General features: G+C 42.7%; 1 protein-coding gene across 1 annotated transcript; it reads left to right on the top strand.

Moving 5' to 3' along the window:
* The first annotated feature begins 1,515 nt into the window (after nucleotides 1-1,515).
* On the top strand, nucleotides 1,516-23,923 carry ocstamp (osteoclast stimulatory transmembrane protein). The gene is made up of 3 exons (XM_072556038.1): nucleotides 1,516-1,523; nucleotides 7,599-8,667; nucleotides 23,570-23,923. Exons 1-3 carry the CDS (start codon nucleotides 1,516-1,518, stop codon nucleotides 23,921-23,923), a joined length of 1,431 nt encoding a protein of 476 aa, XP_072412139.1.
* The last annotated feature ends 2,091 nt before the right edge of the window (nucleotides 23,924-26,014 follow it).

Here is a 26,014-nt window from a genome sequence, read left to right as displayed (position 1 = left end):
GGAGAAAATTACTGCAGATGCTGGAATCTGAACTGAAAACAAAATACTCTGGAGATCAGAGCCGGGTCAGGCAGCATCCATGGAGAGAAAGCAAGCTAATGTTTTGAGTCTAGGTGACTCCCTCTGGATGAGTGACCTTCCACAAGTCCAAAAAGCAAATATTCAACACTGCTCTCATTCTCCTGTCACTCAATAAATTTTGCATCCATGTTGCTTCTGCCTCTTATCCCGTGAGCTATAAGTTAACATGAAAGTCTCTTGTGTGGCTCTTTATCGATGCTTATTTGAAAATCCAAGTAAACTTGAAAAACGTTAACAAGGGCTTCAGAACAGTTGACCTTGTTCCCAAAGATCACTGCTGCTGTTGCAAGAACTATATTAGCTAGTTGCATGCTACACTACAAGAACTTGCTTTATATAGTATTTTTAAAGTAGTGAAATCTAATGGCAGCATTTCATAGGCACATTACATAGGAACCAGGAGCAGGTTCAAAACATTATCTTTCTTAGCTTTAAGAACATTTAATGGGGGAGCCTCAACCACTTCACTGGGCAGGGAATTCCATAGATTCACAACCTTCTGGGTGAAGAAGTTCCTTCTCAATTCAGTCCTAAGTCTGCTTCCACAATTCTGAGGCTATGCCCTCTTGTCCTAGTATCACCTGCCAGTGGAAACGTCCTCTCTACTTCTATCCTATATATTCTCTTCATAGTTTTCTATGTTTCTATCTGATGCCCCCCTCACTCGTCTAAATTCTCCATCCAGCCACATAATGAAGTATTAAGACAGGTCACTGAAAGCTTTTAATGAGTATCTTGAAGGATGAGAGAAAAGCAAAAAAGCAAAGGGGCCCAGTGCTTCATGCCAAACTGATTCTTCCTTTATGATCCATGTTCTCTTAAAACTTGTCTCCTGAGGTTAACTTTGGGAATAGGCAAAAGTGAGAACTGCAGATGCTAGAGATTAGAGTCAAGAGTGTGGTGCTGGAAAAGCACAGCAGGTCAGGCAGCATCCGAGGAACAGGAAACTCGGCGTTTCGTACAAAAACCCTTCATCAGGAATACTTGCAGAGTGCAGAAGGCGGATTCGCCAAACATGCAAGAGCTCAAAACTGTTGAAAAAATTCTTATAAATAACATAATGTTTCTCTGAAATTGCTAAGCACAAACTTCCTCCATTTGTTTATTCTTCATTTTCTGCAAACTAAGTCCATATAAGGTGGCAACGTCAAAGGTACTTTTTTTCAAAAAAAGAGGAAACAATGAGTTGTCAAAATAATCAAAATATTATGTCAGTGGGGAAGCTGTTAAGTTTCTTTAGGACAGCAACTGTGCCAAACTGTGGATGTGATTGTTGAGTTTGAGGGGAGGAGCGTAAGGTGGGGGACAGTTTAAAACAAACTTCTGTTCCTCTTCCACCCGCTAACTGGCTTGGAAATTGTAATAGCTACATGACCGCTAATATCTGAAGTGACAACGCAGGACAAGAAACAACACCACCTTGCTGGCGAAAACATGCACAAGTAAGTAAATCCTGTTGGTTTTCTTAGCATTTCATTTTCCACGCGAAACGAGAGGCTGAATGGTTTTGTTATAGTCATCACCATTCAAAAAAAGAGGTTTTGCACCATTTACTTATTTCACCAGGTCCGAGGACACCTAAGATGGAACATGAAGGGGGATCTCCAAATGGAGTGTTTCTAAGGGTGGTACAAAATTAACAGGGACTTCTGCTACTGATCATTATAAGGTTGCAGCTGTGAATTTGAATCAGAAAGGTGATTGTGACGCTCCTCATACTGAAATAAGTGGATATCATTGGTTCTGTTTGCTCAAATATGAAGCTTAAAGATTTGAATGAGAAACAGATGCATGTAGTTGCTTTGCACCATATCACCTCACCATCATTCCTCTCCCTGACTCCAATCCATAGACTCCACAGTCTTTGCCATCCCCCTCAGTAGAATATGTAGGTAGAAGATTCAAGAGAACCAGTCAGAAGACAAAAAAAGTGCCACAATTCAAGCTACAAAGAGAATGGAATGGTTCCACTATTACAATTAACACCCATGCCCCTCCCCACCGACAAAAAAAACCTCCATTACCTATTTGGCTCTTTTTAAAATAGCTTGTTAAATAGTCAATGGTATCATTTCAATGGCCAGTCGTGTAAAGGTTCTGTTTGTACTACTCAGATAGGTTGATCAGAAAGTCCCAGATTCAATTCCTGCTTTGATGCTGAACTAAAGGTAAAGTCACCATAATCTTATCAGACTATGGACTTGTCTCTCATGAGAGAGAGAGACAACTGATGGTGGTTTAACCTGAGGTTCACTACGCCTTAGGCAAGAGGAGAGATTGAGAAGAAGAATCCTTCATGGTAAGCTCAGCTGGTGCAGGAATTGAACCCATGTCCTTGATATCGCTCTGTATTACAAACCAGCTGTCCAGCCAACAACCATTGCACTCACATTGCCTCTGATCTAGGAAAAGGATTAAAATCAGGCTGAGCTCTTGCTCTTCATTATAATCAATTACTTACTGCTGATACATGTTAGTGTTTAGGAGGATTGGAAAAATGTTGACGATGATGTATTGCATGGTCAAAATCAAAAGACAACAATAACTTGCATTTTTGCTATCACCTTTAATGTAATAAAGCCTTCCAAAAGTACTTCACGGAATTGTCACAAAGCAAATTTTAGCATAAGCCTCATTACATCAGAAGATATTACATCAGAAGACCAATAGATTACTTTTACTGAAGTAAAGGAAGCATATTTACAGAATATCATAATGGAGAGAATTGTGGCAGAAAGGGAAAGAGATTTAGGGAGCTAATTACAGAGCAAACAGCCTTGGCAACTGAAGGTGTGGCCATAAATGATGGAACAATTAACCCCAGAGATATTTTGGAAGCCAGAATTAGAGAAATGTGAATATCTGGAGGGCTGGAGGAAATTAAAGCAATAGAGTGAAGCCATAGATAGATTTGATATCAATGGTGAGAATTTGAAAATTGAGGTATTAATTAATCTGGAGTTGAAAAATGTGGTGCTGGAAAAACACAGCAGGCCAGGCAGCATCCGAGGAGCAGGAGAATCGACGTTTCAGGCATAAGCCCTTCTTCAGGAAGTCCTGATGAAGGGCTTATGCCCGAAACGTCGATTCTCCTGCTCCTCGGATGCTGCCTGGCCTGCTGTGTTTTTCCAGCACCACATTTTTCAACTCTGGTCTCCAGCATCTGCAGTCCTCACTTTCTCCTCCTAAATTAATCTGGAGCCAAGCTAGGTCTAGCAAGCTGAGGGCCTATCGGTGAATAATGGGATTTGGTGCAAATGGACTCACAGCCAACAGAGTTTAAGGTTGTGGAGAATTGAACATAAGATCAATCAGGGCTCCAGTGGAACAGTGTAATCCAGAGGTAAAAATTACATGTTGAGGATTCAGCAACAAATGGAATGAGGCAAGGACAGGGTTGGATAATATTCAATTTAACAAGTGCTGTTGTCTGTAAAGCTACACCCCAGAAAATAAAAATAAATAAACAGTGGAATGCTAATAACGCTGTCGGAGACCTAGATTTGTATATATTACATAGCTGCTACTAAGAATTTCTAAGTGAATGGCTTGTGTTTTAACCCAGTGACAAGTGACAGAAATGTACAAAATACAATGTTTGAGGAAGGATCAAGCTATTACACACTGCAAATAATTCAGCTACATTGCACCAATGCTGTTAATTTTGGTGTCACTCATGTGTGAAATTGCAAAGAAGTGAAAAGAGTTAATTTTTCAAAGGAAGTCAAAATATAAAAACCAACAAAGATTCTTTTTTTTGGTCTTTTTTTATTTTTAAAGTGACACTGAATCTTAGGGAAGTGAAGCCATTGTCTGGGTACCTTGCTGGTGCAGCTCATATTTCCAGATTGGCTGCCACAAAGACCAAGACTTCACCTGCTGGACTGCCAATTTTCGCAGTGTGGCTGTAGATTGTAGTTTCAAACTGTAACAAGTCACACACCAGATCAAAGCTCCAAAGCTGCTGCCCAAATCAAATAATTCAGTACTGTCCTGAAATCCCAACCTCAGAGTATCCTATGGAAAGGTTCCAGATGTTTTGGGAGGTAGCTTTGAAAAAAAATAAAACCCAAAGAACCATCTTTCTCCAGTATGAAGTTTGTATTTTGAATAATCTCATTAATTTCCTCCTTTAATTGAAAATGTTTTACTTCAATACTTTTATGTCTCATACAATGTAATCAAAAGTAGATAGAGCATAGAACATTACTGCGCAGTGGAGACCCTTCGGTTCTCCATGTTGCCCTGTGGAACCAATCCAAAGCCTATCTAACCTATATTATTCCATTCTCATCCATATGCCTATCCAATGACCATTTAACTGCCCTTAAGGTTGGCAAGTCTACAACTGTTGCAGACAGTGCATTCCACGCCTCTACTACTCTCTGAGTAAAGAAACTACCTCTGACATCTGTCCTATATCTACCACCCCTCAATTTGAAGCTATGCTCCCCTCATGCTAGCCATCATCATCCTTGTATAAAGGCTCCAACAGTTCACCCGATCTAACCCTCTGATTATCTTATATGTCTCAATTAAGTCACCTCTCAACCTTCTTCTCTCTAATGAGAACAGCCTCAAGTCCCTCAAGCTTTCCTCGTAAGACTTTCCCTTCATATCAGGGAACATCCCAGTAAATCTCCTCTGAACCCTTCCCCAAAGCTTCCACATCCTTTCTACAAAGCAGTGACCAGAACTGTACACAATACTCCCAAGTGCGGCCACAACAGAGTTTTGTACAGCTGCAGCATGCCTCATGGTTCCAAAACTCAATCCCTCTACTAATAAAAGCTAACACATCGTCTGCCTTCTTAACAGACCTATCAACCTGGGTGGCAACTTTGAGGACTCTATGTGCATGGACACCGAGATCTCTCTGTTCATCTATGTTACCAAGAATCTTACCATTCGCCCAGTACTCTGCATTTCTGTTACTCCTTCCAAAGTGAATTACCTCACAATTTTCTGCATTAAACTCTATTGGCCATCTTTCAGCACAGCTCTGCAGCCTTTCAGTTCCATTGGCCACCTTTCAGCCCTCTGTAACCTACAACATCCTTCGGCACTATCCACAACTCTACTGACCCTAGTGTCATCCACAAATTTACTAACCCATCCTTCTACACCCTCATTCAAGTCGTTTATAAAGATGACAAACAGCAGTGGACCCATAATAGATCCTTGCGTTACCCCACTAGTAACTGAACTCCAGGATGAACATTTCCTATCAGCCACCACCTTTAGCCAATTTCTGATCCAAACTGCTAAATCAACCTCAATCTCATGCCTCTGTATTTTGTGCAATAACCTACATGGGAACCTTATCAAACGCCTTACTGAAATCCAGATACACCACATCAACGGCTTTACCCTCATCCACCTGATTGGTCACCTTCTCAAAGAACTCAATAAGGTTTGCGAAGCATGACCTACCATTATTCCAATCAAAATGTTTATAAATCCTATCGCTTATAATCTTTTCCAATGCTTTACCCACAACTGAAGTGAGGCTCACTGGTCTTTAATTACCACGGTTGTCTCTACTCCCCACCTTGAACAAGGGACAACATTTGATATCCTCCAGTCTTCTGGTACTATTCCTGTAGATAATGACAACATAAAGATCAAAGCCAAAGGCTCAGCAATCTCTTCCCTGGCTTCCCAGAGAATTCTCGGATAAATCCTATCCGGCCTGAGGGATTTATCTGTTTTCACACTTTCCAGAATTTCTAACACCTCCTCCTTGTGAACCTCAATCCCATCTAGTCTAGTAGCCTGTATCTCAGTATTCTCGACAGCATTATCTGTTGTCAGTGTGAATACTGATGAAAAATATTCATTTAGCACTTCCCTGATCTCCTCTAACTCCACGCATAATTTCCCACTACTGTCGTTGATTGGCCCTAATCTTGCTCTGGTCATTCTTTTACAACTTATATACCTATAGAAAGCTTTAGGGTTTTCCCTGGTCCTATCTGCCAACATTTTCTCATGCCCCCTCCTCACTCATCTTAGCTCTCTCTTTAGATCAAACATAGTAAACTGTAGAGCATAAAAACCTGAACCATCTGTCAGTTGGCAATGTGGCAGGGATGAAGTAACCTAGAAGATAGCTAACAATCTAGAGGCTATGATGTCAACCCCTACCAAGTTGTGAAATTGAGTTTAATATGTTTTATGTTTCCTTCTTATTTCCCCAACCTATCGAAGAATAGTCACGCACCATTAGTAACCACAAAAAATGCATCGTACTTCTGGAAGTCTTCTGTAACCCTGAGTAAACAAGAACTGCAACATGAGATAATTAGTAATCCTTGATTCAGTAGTAAGCATTCCTCTCTGAGTCAGAAGATTGTGACATCCCTCTACATGGGTGTAACGTGAGGGCAGCTTGCTCTGTTTATGGTGGTGCTGTGCCCCGAATAAGATACTGAGCCAATGTCAAGGTACTGGAGGCCATGGTAGTGTGCTGCAAATCTGAACAAACTCACCTCCCATGGAGACTGCCTTGTAGCAAAGGAAGAGGAAGAAGCAAGATTTTGTCACTCTAGCATGATCAAAAGTTACCATCCAATAGATAATTTTACACTATGCAAATCCAAACCATTTGTCCGTTGCCAACCTGATCTGAATGAAGTAACCTAGTGTAGAACTACTAATCCAAAGGTTCTGACTTCAAACCCTACCAAGTTATGTATTTGAGTTCAATGTATCTGTTAATTTATAACACTGGATTCAAAAGTTGTTGTACCAAATACAGACTGAGTTTTCACTTTGAGGGTAGGAATCACAGTTTCTGAATCTCAAAGCCATCCCTGGAGACAACCTTCCCGCTGACAGAAGCAGTAGACTGCAGCAGGAGATGAGTAACTGAGAGTGTGCCCTAACAGGAAGGTGTCCTCTCACCAAATTTGTTGGAGAAGAGAGAAGCAGCCAGAGGACAACTGTTAGGGAGGGAGAGGGGTCTACTCCAGTAGGTGGCCTATAGGGACTTAGTGAGCTGAGAAGTAGAGTTGAAGCTGACCACCAGGATCTTATTATATGGCACAGCATTTTCTATGGGAGTACCTTCTAATCTTACATGTTTTTATTTAAATGATCTTGTGATGATCTGTTACCAGGCAGGCAGTGAATTTTTCTTTGGAGAGACAAACAGAGTTACAGAAAACCAAAATTCTGAAAAAGGGTCACTGGACGCAAAACGTTAACTCAGTTGTTCTCTCTACAGATGTTTCCAGACCTGCTGAGTTTCTCCAACAATTTCTGTTTTGGTTTCAGCATCTGCAGATCTTTGTTTTGTTTTTAGTGAATTTTTCTTTGCCAAATTAATTTGGCACTGGCCAATTCTTCATTGCCCCTGATTGGTTTGGCTTTCAGCACTCACATTCAGTCAGAATGTTGTGATAGGCTAATTGGGATCATGTTCAGTTGGAATATGTTTTTGTTCATGCATGGTGGAATAGAATTTCCAATATCGAAGAATTCACTCGCTAAAAATTAATTTATTTCCCCTGCAGATACCGTATTTTGGAGAAACCCCTTTCCTGTGGGAGTAAATGGGCTCAGAAAATGAAGGAATGCATGCGGTTTGCATGGGTTACTTACTCTAAACCTACTCCAGATGACTGGAGACAACTACTTGTCCTCTTTCTGTTATGCTCCAGTATATGTGCAATCATTGGTGGACTATTGTATAACTGGATGTTTTCATCTCTGAAATATGGATCATTGGCATCCAATATAATAACTTGCATATTCACGGGTGCCATGTTGCTGCTTCTCTTCCTGGTCCATCCTGTACGTTGCGTGTTCACAATGGTGATCCCCACATTAGGTTCTAAGCAAGGTCGTGATTTGCTCTTCTCCACGTGTTTCATGCTCAGTGCCATCAACATAATACCCAACTTTATGGGCAATATCAAGATGATTCTTCAAGTGATGCAGTGCATTGCTCTGACCTCAGCGCAAAGCCTTGTGAACTCAACAAACTTTCTTAAGCAGATTAAATTATCGATGGATAAAGATATAGCCTATCTCTTTGAACAAATCTCAAAGAGCAATGTGGTTACAACGTCGAAAGCAGAATGGCGTGTTAATTCAGACATCGAAATGTTAGCAATCAAGAACCATCTACAAGTTATTGGCAATGAAATCAAAGGCAACCTTTCAACAATTCAGGGCATATTTGATGAGACCACTTTGAATACCAACAGAGTATTAGCTGGCTTTGTTTTCTTCTATCTGTCTCTAACATCAGCTTGGTATCTCAAGGGCTATCTGACAGATCTGCAGTTCGACAATGTCTATATAACTAGCAGGCTGGCTCAGCTTATGCAGACAGATAAGGCGAAGCTAATGCAACTTAGTCGGACTTCCAGTAAAAAGCTAATCAAATCCACAGGGTTGAAGATGTCCCCAGATGAGACAGCCAGATGTGTGAAGCAATTTGTGATTTGTACAGTGTTCCTGGCCTTGTCTGCAATTTTCATTGCAGCAGATTTCATTGTCTTCAACCTGACCTCAAACATCCTGCTTCAGATTGCTGTTCTTCCACCTGTACCAATCACGTTGGAGCTTACATTTATTGTAAATATGACTTTTATTCAAAAATTCTGCTTTCCTTGTGGTGACAAGATGAAATTTTGGTTGACATTCAGGTCAATGAGGCAATTAAAAGATACATACATTTAGTACTGGGATTAATTTCTAGAGAGGTAGAATTGGAAAGCAATGGAGTAATGTTAAACGTGACAGACCGTACTTGGGAGGTGGGTGTAAACAGTCGTGTACTCTATTATAAAAATGATATAGATGCAACAGAGAAGGTGAGTTACTCTTGTTGAACTGGTACGCTATTCTGATTCAGAAAGAGATTTACTAGAATAGTTTGACTACTGTACTAATAGTTGATTGTCTTATGAGGAAAGATGACATAAACTGAAGAATGGGAAGCTGATTTCATTCAAACTAACCAGTCTTAGAAGTAGTCAACAGGACAGTTATGAAAGGATGTTTCCCTTGACTGGGGATTATAAAACCAGGTAACACAGCCTCGGAATAAGGACCAGACCATTTAGGACTGAGGTGAGAAGGAATTTTTTTTTAATTCAGAGGGGAGTGAATCTTTGAAATTCTCTACCACAGTGGGCTTTGGAGGTTCAAATTGGAATTGATACATTTCAACACAACAAAACAGTTGAAGGATGGTGTGGGGAAAATGGTGTTGCACTATAAGATGGGCCATGATCTCACTTTTAAAATTTATTCTATATGGAACCTGGGCATCACTGGCTGGCCAGCATTTATTGCTTGTCCTGAGCTGCCATTGAGAAAACGGTGGTGAGCTACCTTCTTGAACTGCAATCCATGTGCTGTAGGTTCACCCACAAAACATTTAGGAAGCGAATTCCAGGATTTTGACCCAGTGACAGTGATGGAATGGTGATATATTTCTACATCAGGATATTGAGTGACTTCAAGAAGAACTTTCAGGTGGTGATGATCCCATGTATCTGTGGCCCTTATTTTTCTAGTTGGAAGTGGTTGTGGGTTTGGAAAGTACTGTCTGAGGACGTTTGGAGAATTTCTACAGTGTATCTTCTAGATGCTGCTGCTATTGAGTATCGGTGGTGGAGAGAGTGGATGTGGGGCCAGTCAAGTGAGCTGTTTTGTCCTGATTGGTGTCAGGTTTCTTGAATGTTGACAGACGTGCACCTGTCCAGGCAAGTGGGGAGTATTCCATCACACTCCTGATCAGTGCATTGTAGACGGGGGATAAGTTCTGAGGAGTCAGTAGGCCAGCTAATCGTTGCAGGATTCTGAGCCTCTGGCCTGCTCTTCTAGCCATTGTCATAGAGATGTTCAGCACAGAAACAGACCTTTCGGTCCAACCCGCGCATGTCAACTAGATATCCTAAATAATCTAGTCCAATTTGCTAGCACTAGGCCCATATCCCTCTTAACCCTTCCTATTCATACACCAATCTAGATGCTTCTTAAATGTTTCGGCCTCCACCACATTTTCTGGCAGCTCATTCCATATATGCACCATCCTTTACGTGACAAAGTTGTCCTTTAGGTCACTTTTAAATTTTCTTCCTCTCACCTTAAACATATGGCCTCTAGTTTTGGACTCTTCTTGGCAAGTCTAGTTGAGTTTCTGGTCAATTGTAACCCCTAGGTTGTTGACAGTGAAGGCTGCAGTGATGGTAACACCATCGAACATCAAGGTGCAGTGGTGAGATCAACTCTTATTGAAGATGGTGATTGCCTGGCATTTGTGTGGCATGAATGTTATTTGCCACTTATCAGCCCATGGATGGATATTGTCCAGATCTTGTTGCACTTGAGCACGGACTGCTTCAGTATTTAAGGAGTTACGAATGATGCTGAACATTGTGCAATCATCAGCGAACATCCTCACTTCTGACCTTATGATGGAGGGAAGGTCATTGATGAAGCAGCTGAAGATAGTTAGAACATGGAACATAGAACAATACAGTGCAGAACAGGCCCTTCAATGTTGCGCCGACCTGTGAACTAATCTAAGCACATCTTCCTCCACCATCCCATCATCATCCATGTGCTTATCCAAGGATTGTTTAAATCTCCCTAATGTTACTGAGCAAACTACATTGGCAGGCAGGGCATTCCACGTCCTTAGCATTCTCTGTGTAAAGAACCTGCCTCTGACATCTGTCTTAAATCTATCACCCCTCAATTGTAGTTATGCCCCCTCGTACAAGCTGATGTCATCATCCTAGGAAAAAGACTTTCACTGTCTACCCTTTCTAATCCTCTGATCATCTTGTGTGTCTCTATCAAATCCCCACTTAGCCTTCTTCTTCCCAATGAGAACAGGTTCAAGTCTCTTAGCCTTTCTTCATAAGACCTTCCCTCCAGACCAGGCAACATCATGGTACATCTCCTCTGCACCTTTTCCAATGCTTCCACATCCTTCCTGAAATATGGGGACCAGAACTGTACATATTGTTCCAAGTGCGGCGCACTAGTATTTTGTACAGTTGCAGCATGACATTATGGCTCTGGAACTCAATCCCACTACCAATAAAACCTAACACACTGTATGCCTTCTTAACAGCACTATCAACCTGGGTGGCAACTTTAAGGGATCTATGTACATGGACTCCAAGATCCCTCTGCATGTCCACACTACCAAGAATCTTTCCATTGACCCAGTACTCTGCCTTCCTGTGTATCACCTCACATTTATCTGCATTGAACTCCATTTGCCACCTCTCAGCCCAATTTTGCAGTTTATCTAAGTCCCCCTGCAACCTGAAACATCCTGACGCACTGTCCGCTACTCCGCCGACTTTAGTGTCATTTGCAAACTTATCAACCATTCACCTATGACTGCGTCTAAGTCATTTATAAAAATGACAAACAGCAGTGGTCACAAAATAGGTCCTTGTGGCACACCACTAGTAACTGGACTCCAGGCTGAATATTTTCCATCAACCATCACTCGCTGCCTTCTTTCAGAAAACCAGTTTCTAATCAAAACTGCTAAATCACCCTCAATCCCATGCCTCTACATTTTCTCCAACAGCCTACTATGTGGAACCTTATCAAAGACTTTACTGAAGTTCATGTACACCATGTCAACTGCCCTACCCTCACCAGCATGGTGACATCTTGCAAAATGTCCATATTACAGAGGAGGAAGTGCTGGATGTCTTGAAACGGGTAAAGGTTGATAGATCCCCAGGACCAGATCAGGTGTACCCGAGGACTCTGTGGGAAGCTAGAGAAATGACTGCTGGGCCTCTTGCTGAGATATTTGTATCATCAATAGTCACAAGTGAGGTGCAGGAAGACTGGGGGTTGGCAAACGTGGTGCCACTGTTTAAGAAGGGTGGTAAGGACAAGCCAGGGAACTATAGACTGGTGAGCCTGATGTCAGTGGTGGGCAAGTTGTTGGAGGGAATCCTGAGGGACAGGATGTACATGTATTTGGAAAGGCAAGGATTCAGGATAGTCAACGTGGCTTTGTGCGTGGGAAATCATGTCTCACAAACTTGATTGAGTTTTTGGAAGAAGTAACAAAGAGGATTGATGAGGGCAGAGCAGTAGATATGATCTATGTGGACTTCAGTAAGGCGTTCGACAAGGTTCCCTATGAGAGACCGATTAGCAAGGTTAGATCTCATGGAATATAGGGAGAACTAGTCATTTGGATACAGAACTGGCTCAAAGGTAGAAGACAGAGGGTGGTGGTGGAGGGTTGTTTTTCAGACTGGAGGCCTGTGACCAGTGGAGTGCCACAAGGATCGGTGCTGGGCCCTCTACTTTTTGTCATTTCCATAAATGATTTGGATGCGAGCATAAAAGGTACAGTTAGTAAATTTGCAGATGACATCAAAATTGGAGGTGTAGTGGACAACAGGATCTGGACCAGATGGGCCAATGGGCTGAGAAGTGGCAGATGGAGTTTAATTCAGGTAAATGCGAGGTGCTGCATTTTGGGAAAGCAAATCTTAGCAGGACTTATACACTTAATGGTAAGGTCCTCGGGAGTGTTGCTGAACAAAGAGACCTTGGAGTGCAGGTTCATAGCTCCTTGAAAGTGGAGTCGCAGGTAGATAGGATAGTGAAGGCGGCGTTTGGTATGCTTTCCTTTATTGTTCAGAGTATTGAATACAGGAGTTGGAGGTCATGTTGCGGCTGTACAGGACATTGGTTAGGCCACTGTTGGAATATTGCGTGCAATTCTGGTCTCCTTCCTATCGGAAAGATGTTGCGAAACTTGAAACGGTTCAGAAAAGATTTACAAGGATGTTTCCAGGGTTGGAGGATTTGAACTATATGGAGGGGCTGAACAGGTTAGGACTGTTTTCCGTGGAGCATCGGAGGTTAAGGGATGATCTTATAGACGTTTACAAAATTAAGAGGGCCATGGATAGGGTAAATAGGCAAAGTCTATCCCTGGGGTCGGGGAGTCCAGAAGTAGAGGGCCTATGTTTAGAGTGAGAGGGGAAAGATATAAAAGAGACCTACAGGACAACTTTTTCACGCAGAGGGTGGTACATGCATGGAATGAGCTGCCAGAGGAAGTGGTGGAGGCTAGTACAATTGCAAAATTTAAGAGGCATTTGGATGAGTATACGAATAAGAAGGGTTTGGAAGGATATGGGCCGGGTGCTGGCAGGTGGGACTAGATTGGGTTGGGATATCTAGTCGGCATGGACGGGTTAGACCAAAGGGTCTGTTTCCATGCTGTATGTCTCTATGACTATATGACTCTATGACTCTATGACATGCTTTGTCACCATCTCAAAAATCTCAATGAGGTTTGTGAGACATGACCTACCCTTGACGAAACCATGTTGACTATCTGAAATCAAATTGTTGCTTGCTCAATGATTATAAATTCTATCTCTTATGATCCTTTCCAAAACTTTTCCTACAACTGACTTTTCCTCACTGATCTGTAATTACCTGGGTTAGCTCTACTGCCCTTCTTGAACAAGGGCACAACATTTGCAATCCTCCAGTCCTTTGGTACTAAACCTGTAAACAATGACGACTCAAAGATCAAAGCCAAAGGCTCCAATACCTCCTCCCTAGCTTCCCGAAGAATCGTTGGATAAATCCTATCTGGCTGAGGGGACTTGTCTTCTTTCACTCCTTCAAGAATTGATAATACCTCTTCTTTACTAACCTCGATCCTTTCTAGTGTAATATCTCATATCTCATACTTCTCCTCTACAATATTCTCCTTTTTCTGAGTGAAAACCAAAAAGAAATATTCGTTTAACACCCCTCCGATTTCCACAGGGTCCACACACTACTTCCCACTTCTGTCTTTGACTGGTCCTATTCCTAACTTAGTCATCCTTTTATTCCTCACATACCTATAGAAAGCTTTAGGGTTCTCCTTTATTCTATTTGCTAAAGACTGCTCATGTCCTCTTTTTGCTCTTCTTAACTCTCTCTTTACGTCCTTCCTAGCTTACCTCCCACTAAATCAAACACCCTCTTGTTGACCCTTCGACATAACGTGTCAGGAAACCCTCCTACAGACATTGGACAAATACTGATCCGTCCAACGAACTGGAGCTATAGCATTTCCAGTCAATTATGGGGAAGTTAAAGTCCCCCATAATGACCACCCTGTTTCTTTCACTCCTACTCAGAATTGTTTTGCCGATCCTCTCCTCCACATCCCTGGAACTCCGTGGAGGCTTATAAAAAACTCCCCTCTCCAGTTTCTAATCTCAGCCCATACTACCTCAGTAGACGAGTCCTCATCAAAGGTTCATTCAGCCACCGTTATACTGTCCTTGACTAACAAGGCCACACCACCCCCTCTTTTACCGCCTTGCCTATTCTTAATGAAAGGTCTAAACCCTGGAACCTGCAACATCCATTCCTCACCCTGCTCCATCCACATCTCCAAAATGGCCACAACATCGAAGTCCCAGGTACCTATCCATGCTGCAAGCTCACCTACCTTATTTTGGATACATAGAACATAGAACAGTACAGCACCAAACAGGCCCTTCAGCCAACGATGTTGTGCCGACCATTGATCCTCATGTATGCACCCTCAAATTTCTGTGACCATATGCATGTCCAGCAGTTTCTTAAATGTCCCCAATGACCTCAACTGCTGCTCTCACAACTCTCTGTGTAAAGAACCCGCCTCTGACATCCCCTCTATACTTTCCTCCAACCAGCTTAAAACTATGACACCTCGTGTTAGTCATTTCTGCCCTGGGAAATAGTCTCTGGCTATTGACTCTATCAATGCCTCTCATTATCTTGTATACCTCAATTAGGTCCCCTCTCCTCTTCCTTTTCTCCAATGAAAAAAGTCCGAGCTCAGTCAACCTCTCTTCATAAGACAAGCCCTCCAGTCCAGGCAGCATCCTGGTAAACCTCCTCTGAACCCTCTCCAAAGCATCCACATCTTTCTTATAATCGGGCGACCAGAATGGGACGCAGTATTCCAAGTGCAGTCTAACCAAGGTTTTATAGAGTTTATACAAGATCTCATGACTCTTAAACTCAATCCCCCTTTTAATGAAAGCCAAAACACCATATGCTTTCTTAACAACTCTCTCCACTTGGGTGGCCATTTTAAGGGATCTATGTACCTGCACACCAAGATCCCTCTGTTCCTCCACACTGCCAAGAATCCTATCCTTAATCCTGTACTCAGTTTTCAAATTCGACCTTCCAAAATGCATCACCTCGCATTTATCCAGGTTGAACTCCATCTGCCACCTCTCAGCCCATCTCTGCATCCTGTCAATGTCCTGCTGCAGCCTACAACAGCCTTCTATACTGTCAACGACACTCCAACCTTTGTGTCGTCTGCAAACTTACTGACCCATCCTTTAATTCCCTCATCCAAGTCATTAATAAAAATTACAAACAGTAGAGGCCCAAGGACAGAGCCCTGTGGAACATCACTCACCACTGACTTCCAGGCAGAATAATTTCCTTCTACTACCACTCGCTGTCTTCTGTTGGCCAGCCAATTCTGTACCCAGACAGCTAAGTTCCCCTGTATCCCATTCCTCTTGCCCTTCTGAATGAGCCTACCATGGGGAACCTTATCAAATGCCTCGCTAAAGTCCATATACACCACATCCACAGCTTGACCCTCATCAACTTTTCTGGTCACATCCTCAAAGAACTCGATAAGGTTTGTGAGGCATGACCTGCCCCTCACAAAGCCGTGTTGACTGCATTTAATCAAGCCATGCTCTTCCAGATGGTCATAAATCCTATCCCTCAGAATCTTTTCTAACACCTTGCAGACGACAGACGTGAGACTGACTGGTCTGTAATTGCCGGGGATTTCCCTATTTCCTTTCTTGAAGAGAGGAATTACATTTGCCTCTCTCCAGTCCTCAGGTACGACTCCAGTGGAGAGCGAGGATGCAAAGATCTTCGCAAGTGGTGAATCAATCGCATTCCTCGTTTCCCAGAGCAGCCGAGGACAAATCTGGTCCAGGCCTGGCAACTTGTCAATCTTAATGTTTGACAAAATTTTCAGCACATCAGCTTCCTCTATCTCTTTCCATTCCAGAATGCACACCTTCTCTTCAAAGGTTTCATTCACTACAAAGTTCGTTTCTTTCGTAAAGACAGAAGCAAAAAACTCATTTAGGGCTTCCCTACCTCCTCAGACTCCACACACAAATTCCCTATGCTATCCCTGATCGGCCCTACTCTTTCTTTGACCATTCTCTTATTCCTCACATAAGTGTAAAATGCCTTTGTGTTCTCCCTAATCCGTTCTGCCAAGCTTTTCTCGTGCCCCCTCCTGGCTCTCCACAGACCATTTTTGAGCTCCTTCCTCACCTGCCTGTAATCCTCTACAGCTGAGCTTGACCCTAGCTTCCTCCACATTCTTGCCTGTCTCAGAGGGACATACTTATTCATCACTTACAACAACTGTTCCTTAAACAGTCTCCACATGTCTATAGTGCCTTTACCATGGAACAAGTGCGCCCAATCCATGCTTCCTAACTCATGTCTAATCGCATCATCGTTTCCTCTTCCCCAATTAAATATCCTCCCATTTTGCCTAATCCTCTCCTTTTCCATAGCTATGTAGAATGTGAGGCAGTTGTGGTCACTATCACCAAAATGCTCTCCCACCACAAGATCTGATACCTGCCCTGGCTCGTTTCCGAGCACCAAGTCTAGAATGGCCTCTCCCATCGTCGGCCTGTCAACGTACTGAGTTAAGAAACCCTCTTGAACACACCTTACAAAAACAGCTCCATTCAAATCTTCTGCTCGAAGGAAGTTCCAATCAATATTGGGAAAGTTAAAGTCACCCATTACAACAACCCTACTACGTCCACACTTTTCCAAAATCTGCCGACCTATGCTTTCTTCCATCTCCCTGCTGCTATTGGGGGGCCTGTAGTAAACCCCTAACGAGGTGACTGCTCCCTTGCTGTTCCTAATTTCCACCCACATTGACTCGGTAGGCAGATCTTCCTCGACATTGGAAGCTTCTGTAGCTGTGATACCCTCTCTGATTAGTGGTGCTACACCACCTCCTCTTTTTCTCCCCTCCCTATTCTTTTTAAATGCTCTAAACCCTGGAACATCCAGCAACCATTCCTGTCCCTGAGAAACCCACGTCTCTGTTATGGTCACAACATCATCGCACCAGGTACTGATCCATGCTCTAAGTTCAAACTTTTATTCCTGATACTCCTTGCGTTAAAACAAACACACTTTAACTGATCCCTTGGTTCCTTCCCAGGAAACTCCTTCCCACTAGCTGATCTACCTCTTGCTATTGCCTCATCTGCATCAACTCTCATCTCTGGTATACAGCTCAGGTTCCCACCCCCCCCTGCCATGCTAGTTTAAACCCTCTCGAATTACTCGAGCAAACCTTCCATCCAGGACATTGGTCCCCTTCCAGTTCAGATGCAACCCGAGGAGAGTGTTAGTCATTGGGGACTCAGTAGTTAGAGGGTTAGATCGGAGGACTGTTGGGAATGAATGAGACTTGCGGCTGGTGTATTGCCTCCCAGGTACCAGGGTCTGTGATGTTTCAGATCGTGTCTTTGGGGTCCTGAAGGGAGAGAGGGACCAGCCCCAAGTCGTTGTCCATGTAGGCACCAATGACACAGGTAGAAAGAGGGATATGGATTTAAGGCAGGATTTCAGGGAGCTAGGATGGAAGCTGAGAGCTAAAACAAACAGAGTTGTTATCTCTGGTTTGTTAACCATGCCACATGATGGTGAGGTGAAGAACAGGGAGAGATATTAGCTGAACGTGTGGCTGCAGGGATGGTGCAGGAGGGAGGGTTTTAGGTACATGGATAATTGGGGCTCATTCTGGGGAAAGTGGGACCTCTACAAACAGGACGGTCTTCATTTGAACCAGAGGTTTACTAATATCCTGGGTGGGAAATTTGCTGGTGCTATTCAGGTGGGTTTAAACCAGCTTGGCAGGGGGATGGGAACCTGAGGTGTAGTTCCAGTGCACAGAAGGATGAGAATAGGGAGGGCATGGACAGGATTTCATGGTCACAGGAATGTGCTGGCAGACTGCAAGCTGGTTTGAATTGTGTCTACTCCTAAGGCTCAGGACAAGGATAGGTGGGTTACAGTTAGGGGGAGGAAAGGGGACAGTCAGACAGTGCAGAGATCCCCTGTGGACATTCCCCTCAGCAATAGGTATACCGTTTTGGATACTTCTGGGGGGATTGACCAACCAGAGGAAAACCATAGTAGTCAGTTCTCTGGCACTGAGCCTGACACTGTGGCAAAGAAGGGAAGGGGGCAGAATAGAAAAGTACTCGTGGTAGGGGACTCGATAGTTCGGGGAATCGACAGGAGATTTTGTGGTCAGGATCGGGATTCCCGGAAGGTATGCTGCCTTCCTGGTGCCAGGGTCCGGGACGTCTCCGATCGGGTGTATAAGATTCTAAAAGGGGAGGGCGAACAGCCAGAAATCGTGCTACATATTGGCACTAATGATATAGCTAGAAAAAGGATCAAAGATTTAAAAAGTGATTTCAGGGAGTTAGGATGGAAGCTGCAAAGCAGGACGAACAGAGTAGTGTTCTCTAGTTTACGACCTGTGCCATGAGATAGCGAGGCGAGGAACAGGGAGCGGGCACAGCTTAACATGTGGCTACGCAGCTGGTGTAGGAGGGAGGGCTTCAGATATGTAGATAATTGGGATGCCTTCTGGAGAAGGTGGGACCTGTACAAGAAGGACTGCCTTTGCAAAGGAAGTCTGGAGGAAGATGCAGTGGTTTTTGTTGAGGTTCATCCCGAACAGCTCCATTACCCAGGACTCTGTGATCTATGGTCTGTTTCCCCAGGACACACAATGAGACAAACATTGACAGCACCTGGAGGACCATCAACCCTCCTTTCCCTCCTTCCCTTCTGTGCAATAGGGACAGATTCTGTGCCAGAGGCCTGCACCACACTGCATACCCCTGGTAAGTCATCCCCCCCAACAGTATTCAAAACGGTATATTTGTTTTCCAGGAAAATGACAACAGGGGATCCCTGCACAACTGTTTTTTCCTCCTTCGAACAGTCACCCAGTTTTCTTCGTGCCTAGGAGTAATTGCTTCCCTGTAACTCTTACCTATCAAAGCCTCTGCCTCCCGAATGATCCAAAGTTCATCCAGCTCCCACTCTAGTTCCCTAAAGTGGTCTTGGAGGAGTGAGAGTTGGGTGCACTTCCTGCAGATGTACTTGGATGGAACACTAATGGTGTCCCTCACCTCAAACAACTTGCAGGAGGAACATTCCTCTCTCTCTGCACTGCCATCCCTGATAGTCCCTTCTCAGAATATGACAAAAGAGAAGCTTACCTGATGTGTCCCTGGTGCTTAAGGTTAGAGGAGGTGGTTGGGTGGGAGGCCCCACAAAGGTAAGGTATCAGGTTTAGAAAACACTCACTTATATGGCTGATGGGAAATAAAAAAAGTCCCTCCTTTCCCAGAAACCTCTAGTCTCCGATGTCAGATGTAAAGACTCAACTCAGTGACTCACCACTCCCGAGAGGCCCTGGTCCAAGCTCCTGCCCTTCGAGCTGCTGTAGCTGCTGCTGTTGCTCCTGTTTGAGCCGCGGACATTACCCTGAGGAATTCCTGCACAAATATCCTGGAGCTGAGATGTCTGAACTCCAACACACGCAACCATCTTCCTTTGTGTCAGGTATAACTCTAACCAGCAGATAGTTTGTTCCCTGATACCCACTGATTCTCTTTTTGCTAGCACTCCTTGATGCCACACTTGTTCAAATACAGCCTTGTTTTCCAGGGCTGTCCCTCTCACCTTCCCTCTGGAATTGAGCTCTTTCATCCATGTTTGAATCAAGGCTGTAATGACGCCAGGAGCTGAGTGGCCTGGGCGGAGCCCAAACTGGGCATCACTGAACAGATTGTCCCTGAGCAGGTGCTATTTGACAGCGCTGTTGATGACACCTTCCATCACTTTACTGATGATCAAAAGTAGACCGACAGAGCGGTAATTAGCCGTGTTAAATATGTCCTGCTTTTTGTGTACAAGACATACCTGGGCAATTTTCCACATTGTCAGGTAGATGCTGGTGTTGTAATTGTAATGGAAGAGTTTGGCTAGGGACATGGCAAGTTCTGGAGCATAACTCTTCGGTACTACACAAAGGAAGATAGTTGCGGTTGTTGGGGTTTAGACGTCTCAGCTCCAGGGCATTCTGCAGGAGTTCCTCAGGGTACTAAGCTTCTCTTTTATTGGTACTACTGCCAGAATGTTTTCAGGGCCCATAGCCTTTGCATTATCCAGTGTCTCCAATCATTTCTTGCTATGATGTGGAGTGAATCGAATTGGCTGAAGGCTGTTACCTGTGATGCTGGGGACCACTGGAAGAGGCTGAGATGAATCATCCACTTGGCACTTATAGCTGAAGATTGCTAAGAATGCTTCAGTCATATCTTTTGCACTAATACGTTGGGATCTTCCATCATTGAGGATGGGAATATTTGTGGAGCTTCCTCCTCCAGTGAGTTATATAATTAATCATCACCATTCACAATAAGAGGTAGCAAAACTGCAGAGCATAGATCTGATTTATTAATTGTAGGATTGTCTGTCTATTACTTGCTGTTGCTTGGCATGCAGATTGTCCTGTTTGGTAGCTGCCCCAGGTAACACCTAATTTCTCTGCCTGAAGCTACTCCTGGTAGGCCCTGCTGCACTCTCCACTGAACCAGAATTGATCCCCTGGCATGAAGGTAATGGTAGACTAAGGTATATGCCTGGCATGAGTTTGCCATGAGTTTGCCCAGTTTGAAGTCTGTCCCATTTAGCACAGTGATAATATCACACAACATGATGGAGGTTATTCTCAATGTGAAAGTGGGACTTTGTCTCCACAAGAACTGTGTGGTGGTCATTCTTATCAACACATCTGCAACCAGCAGATTGGTGAGAGCAGCTGAGGAGTGAAATCTGGCCAGCACACATGGTGGAATATCCTAATAATTCATCTCAAAAATGGGCTGTATCATTTCCTTTTGAGATTCTTGCAAGCGATGGCCCTATCAATAAAGTTGGTAACGTTCTGTATTGTGTAATTACATAAAACACTTTGAGACCGCTGATGATTGCAAAAGACACAGAGTAAATACAAGTTGTTCAATTATATTACATTGATAGGATTGTCTTTGTTATATGATGAGAGATTCGAGTTGTAGGCAGACAATCTCTTTATAGGAACCAAGAGTTTTATAACATAGGGAAATATTAAGTCAGAGGCACAAGTTCAGATTTTTAACATTGTTGGAGACCCTCTCCACATGGCAGAAGTAGGTTGAAATCCTAAGTTCCAAACCCACATTTCTCACTTTCACTGGGATGAGATTGCAGGGTGCACTGTGGTCCCAGCATTCTCAGTTTGTGAAGGCTGTTGTCTATTTAAATGAAATTGATTCCAGAATCTCTTATTTCGAGAACCTAGAGTATGGAAACCAGGCCACAGTGGCTCTCTTCTCAGTACATTTCTTTTGGATAACCAGGTGTCCCTCTGGAGAGCCAACATATCCCTATGCATATAATTTCAGGACATTCGTAGCCCGTAGTTTTAGGTAAAGGGGTAAATGTAGGGGAATGGGTGGGTTGTGCTTCGACGGGTCGGTGTGGACTTGTTGGGCTGAAGGGCCTGTTTCCACACTGTAAGTAATCTAATCTAATTATTGGCGCAGGGTCAAGTTTCAGGTATCCTTTAAGGGTGGAGATCAGGGATCCTTTGTAGGGATGGACGGGATGAAGGGACGCAGATATCCTTTGGGGATGTCAGGTATTGTTTTGGATTAATAATATGAAGAAGATTGTGCGCAAGGGGTGCATTGATGCACTTCTCTTTTTGCATCTCAGCCTTTCCTGTTTTTCTCTGCACGAGAAAAATGGCTGCAACTAATTGCAAAACCAAAACCTCTTCATCTCTCAGTAAGCTCCCTCTGAGTTTGGGAAAGGAGCCAGTTGGAATAATGTGCTGCTTTATAAGATAGAAAGGTTTTGTTATGGACCAGTAGAAGAGTAACTTCAACAAAGTAATAAATAATAATATAGAATAAAGCTTTTCAAGACTGCAAGTTACTGGAAATAAGTAGTTGTTTAATAGAAGATTAAATGAAGCTGCTTAAATGAAGTTGTAACATGAATTTGTTCATTTGACACATACAATTACAATGAAGTAACATTGCTCAAGGCAACAAGTAATTCATTTCATAGCTTGATCACTTTTTCTCTCCTATCCCATGCTTAAACAGGCTGCTCAACAGCAAAAACAGGGAAGCAACAGACAGACATCTAATTATCTTCATAAATATTTCATATGAGTGGCTTTTAACGGGTGAAATTTCAGGGCCTCAAAAGTTATATCCCTAGACCGGTGAATATGTATGAAATTATAAAGAACAGCCACAAGCATGATGGTATGAATGGCCTCATTCTATGATTCAATGAGCTGGGAGTGAGTGACAGTTGTAATCTATCCAAGAGACACAGATTGTTCACCAACGATAGTGTTTAGCTGGGAATTATTTTTAATCAAACGTCCAGATGATGTACAAAAAATAGTATTTGGGCTGTAGAAATTCCTTGGGGTTCAGGCAGAAAAGGTAATGCAAAATCAACATTCCCTATATCCAGGAACCCCAAAACCAGTGCAAAGTTGTAACTCAAGCTTCAGCTATTAGTCTGGGCAGGCTAGGACTTGAGTTGTGCCTTTGCAATTGGTTCGGTTTTCTGCAAAAACACGTTTCAAGTTACTCACTACACTGGCATTGGTCTCAGTTGAGCTTGTGAATTGTGGGGCTGGGATTGAGGCTTGTTGTGGAAGCTTTGCTGATTGTGGTTGAGTTGAACGATCATCTTCCTTCCGGCTCCACATTTTATCTGGAATGTGACTAATGCCCATCTCTTCCAGGATACTGTGTTCCTGAGATGGAGAGCCAAGCAGAGCACAGCCGATGTCACTTCCATTCCTGGGTTCTCCAACTTTCTCAGGGGTCTTATAATACAAATTAAGTCCCCTCCTTCCATTTTAAAGTCCTTTACAGCTATGTTTCGATGTATAGCACAGCACTGTACAACATGAAACATATTTAGCTGTCAGGAATTTATCAGGCAAATGTGGGAAATCTGGTCTAGTGTTGTTACAAAATATGATGATGTCAAAATTAGTTTTGAAATTACGTTGGTACACACACATTTAAGGAAGCCAGACTGTCCACAATGTATGATATCCAAATTCAGTCTGCAGATTAAGTCTGGGGATTTACAGTTAAAACCTAAAAATAATTAATCCTTCTCTTTCATTATAAGGACATGATTTTAATGCCACAATTGATTGCAAAATGCCATCATATTAGCAGCTTGGGAAAAAGATGGCTTTAAAATGTGCTCTGTACTTTATATTTTTCATATTTATGTTCATATTTATGGCAATTTTTAAAAATGAATTGGTCTATTTCAGGTAAATATGGAGATACTTACACAACTTACATCTCACACTCTAATAAACCGAAAACCACAATTCCACTGGGATTTCATCTTTGTTTCTGATGTTTGCACGTTCCACCCATCTTACCCTAACATCAAGGTCATCTGTATTATCTGCCTGCTCCACACTATTGCTTATATGACAGTGTTTTTGGAAACCTATGCTTTACGTATACGAAGGAAAATTTCGGCAGCTTTCTTTGAGCAACGAGAAGTCGAAAGGATCAACTATTTGCACCAAAAAATTTTGACAGATTCAGAACATGAATTTGAAAATAAGACTGCTGTCTTCACTGTGTCCGAACAATGCAATGTGACCTTCGAATAGTAATGCAAAATATGAATGCTGTCTACTGGCTGGCTTAGATTTTGAGAATCATATTAAAATATCAGAGGAGTAGAAATTAAATTTAAACATTTGGTGCAAATATTAACACTGCTCTTAGGTTAATGCTAGTCGGTGTCAGTACGAACACCCCATAGTATTGTACTGTGTTGAAACACTGTTACTTGTAGTACAGTGCAGATAATGGTACAGAATTGGTGCAGAAGAGTTGTACATATTATAGAGTCTGACTTGGTGGTGTTGACAGCACTAAATTAAATATGGAGGTGCTGTCACAAAATTATTCTAATTACACAAGATGTAAATCCTAAAAGCAGCCAAATAAACTTACCACAAGCATGCAAACAAAATATTCAGTTCAACTTGTACAAAAGATTCCTTTTTCACTCCACAATACTGTATTCACTACTGGTTGGACTGACCACATGAAGAATCGAAAGGTTTCTGAAGAGTCCTAGAAATGGTCCCATAGCACCAAGCTTTATTTCTCCTTGCTAATAATCTACAAGAAACCACATTACATCACAGCAGAGACATTCCATCAGGCTCTCGAGAATAAGCAGTTAACAAGAGAGCTGATTGAGTTTACAACATTGATAATATGATGTCCAAAATTTATTTGATCTTCCCAATGAGACAACCATAGAATTTCCATGAGTCTCTCCACTGATTCCTAAAGGCAACTAAGAGTAACATGCAATAAGTAACAATAGAATAACCACAATTATTCAATGCTGAACTACAATGGATCTATTATTCATTGTTTCACTGGTATCATGCTTTGTTTTAAAATGAGACTAAACTATTTTAATGTGTGTTGTATCTTCAACATTCAAAAAAAATGCAGCAAATGCTACAACTGTTTCTGTGCTGTTGTGTTTAGATTATGTAAAGTTTGAAACAACAACGGAAACCTAAAGCTGGCTGACAAAAAGAATGAGACAATATTCTTGCATTGGGCAAAAGTGAGGACTGCAGATGCTGGAAAGCAGAGTTTAGATTAGAGTGGTGCTGGAAAGGCACAGCAGGTCAGGCAGCATCCAAGGAGCTGGAAAATCGACATTTCAGGCAAAAACCCTTAATCAGGAATAGAGGCAGGAAGCCTCCAGGGTGGAGCGATAAATGGGGGGTGGTGGTTTTAACTGATCAGTCATTGGCAAGTGTGAGGTTATCCATTTTGGACCAAAGATTCCTTGGGGGTGCTTCCTTGACGGTATCAAGTTAAACACAAATGGATGTCCAAAGAGACTTGGGAGTTTAGCTGCATACATCTTTAAAATGCCACAACCAGGAGTAGAAAATAATTAATAAGACTAATGGAATCCTAACCTTTATTTCTGAAAGACAAGGATGCAGAAATTATGCGGCTGTTTTACAAAAACTTGGTAAAAACAATGACTGCAGATGCTGGAAACCAGATTCTGGATTAGTGGTGCTGGAAGAGCACAGCAGTTCAGGCAGCATTCAGGTAGCTTTGAAATTGATGTTTCGGGCAAAAGCCCTTCATCAGGAATATGAAGGGCTTTTGCCCGAAACGTCGATTTCGAAGCTACCTGGATGCTGCCTGAACTGCTGTGCTCTTCCAGCACAATTACAAAAACTTGGTTAGACCCCTGTAGTGATTGGGACCATGTTGACTTTGTTAACCATAAGGTTCCCAATTGGTCCTGGTTTACAATCTCAATTACAAACCTCATAGGTCACCCAATCACTACAAACCCATTTGGAATATTGTGAGCAGATCTGGGCACCACAGCTTAGGAAGGATATATTGGCCTTGGAGACAGTACCATGTGGGTTGACAAGGGGACTTCAGTGGTTAAGTTATGAGGAGGGACTTCACAGATGAGGTCTGAATTATTTTTCTGCAGAATTCAGAAGGTTAAGGGATGATCTGATCGAACTCTTCAAGATATTAGCAGGAAAAGGCAGGGTAGACAAAGAAAAACTGGTTGGGGATTCTAGAACTAGGAGTATAGTTTAAAAATTAGTGCTAGTCCATTCAGGAGAGATGTGAGGAAACATTTGCCCAGACAACGGGTGGTAGAGGTTTGGAACTCTCTTCCACAAATG

This window comes from Chiloscyllium punctatum, chromosome 37, assembly GCF_047496795.1.
Source record: "Chiloscyllium punctatum isolate Juve2018m chromosome 37, sChiPun1.3, whole genome shotgun sequence".
Lineage (NCBI taxonomy): Eukaryota > Metazoa > Chordata > Chondrichthyes > Orectolobiformes > Hemiscylliidae > Chiloscyllium > Chiloscyllium punctatum.
This window is presented reverse-complemented; position numbering and strand designations above follow the sequence as displayed.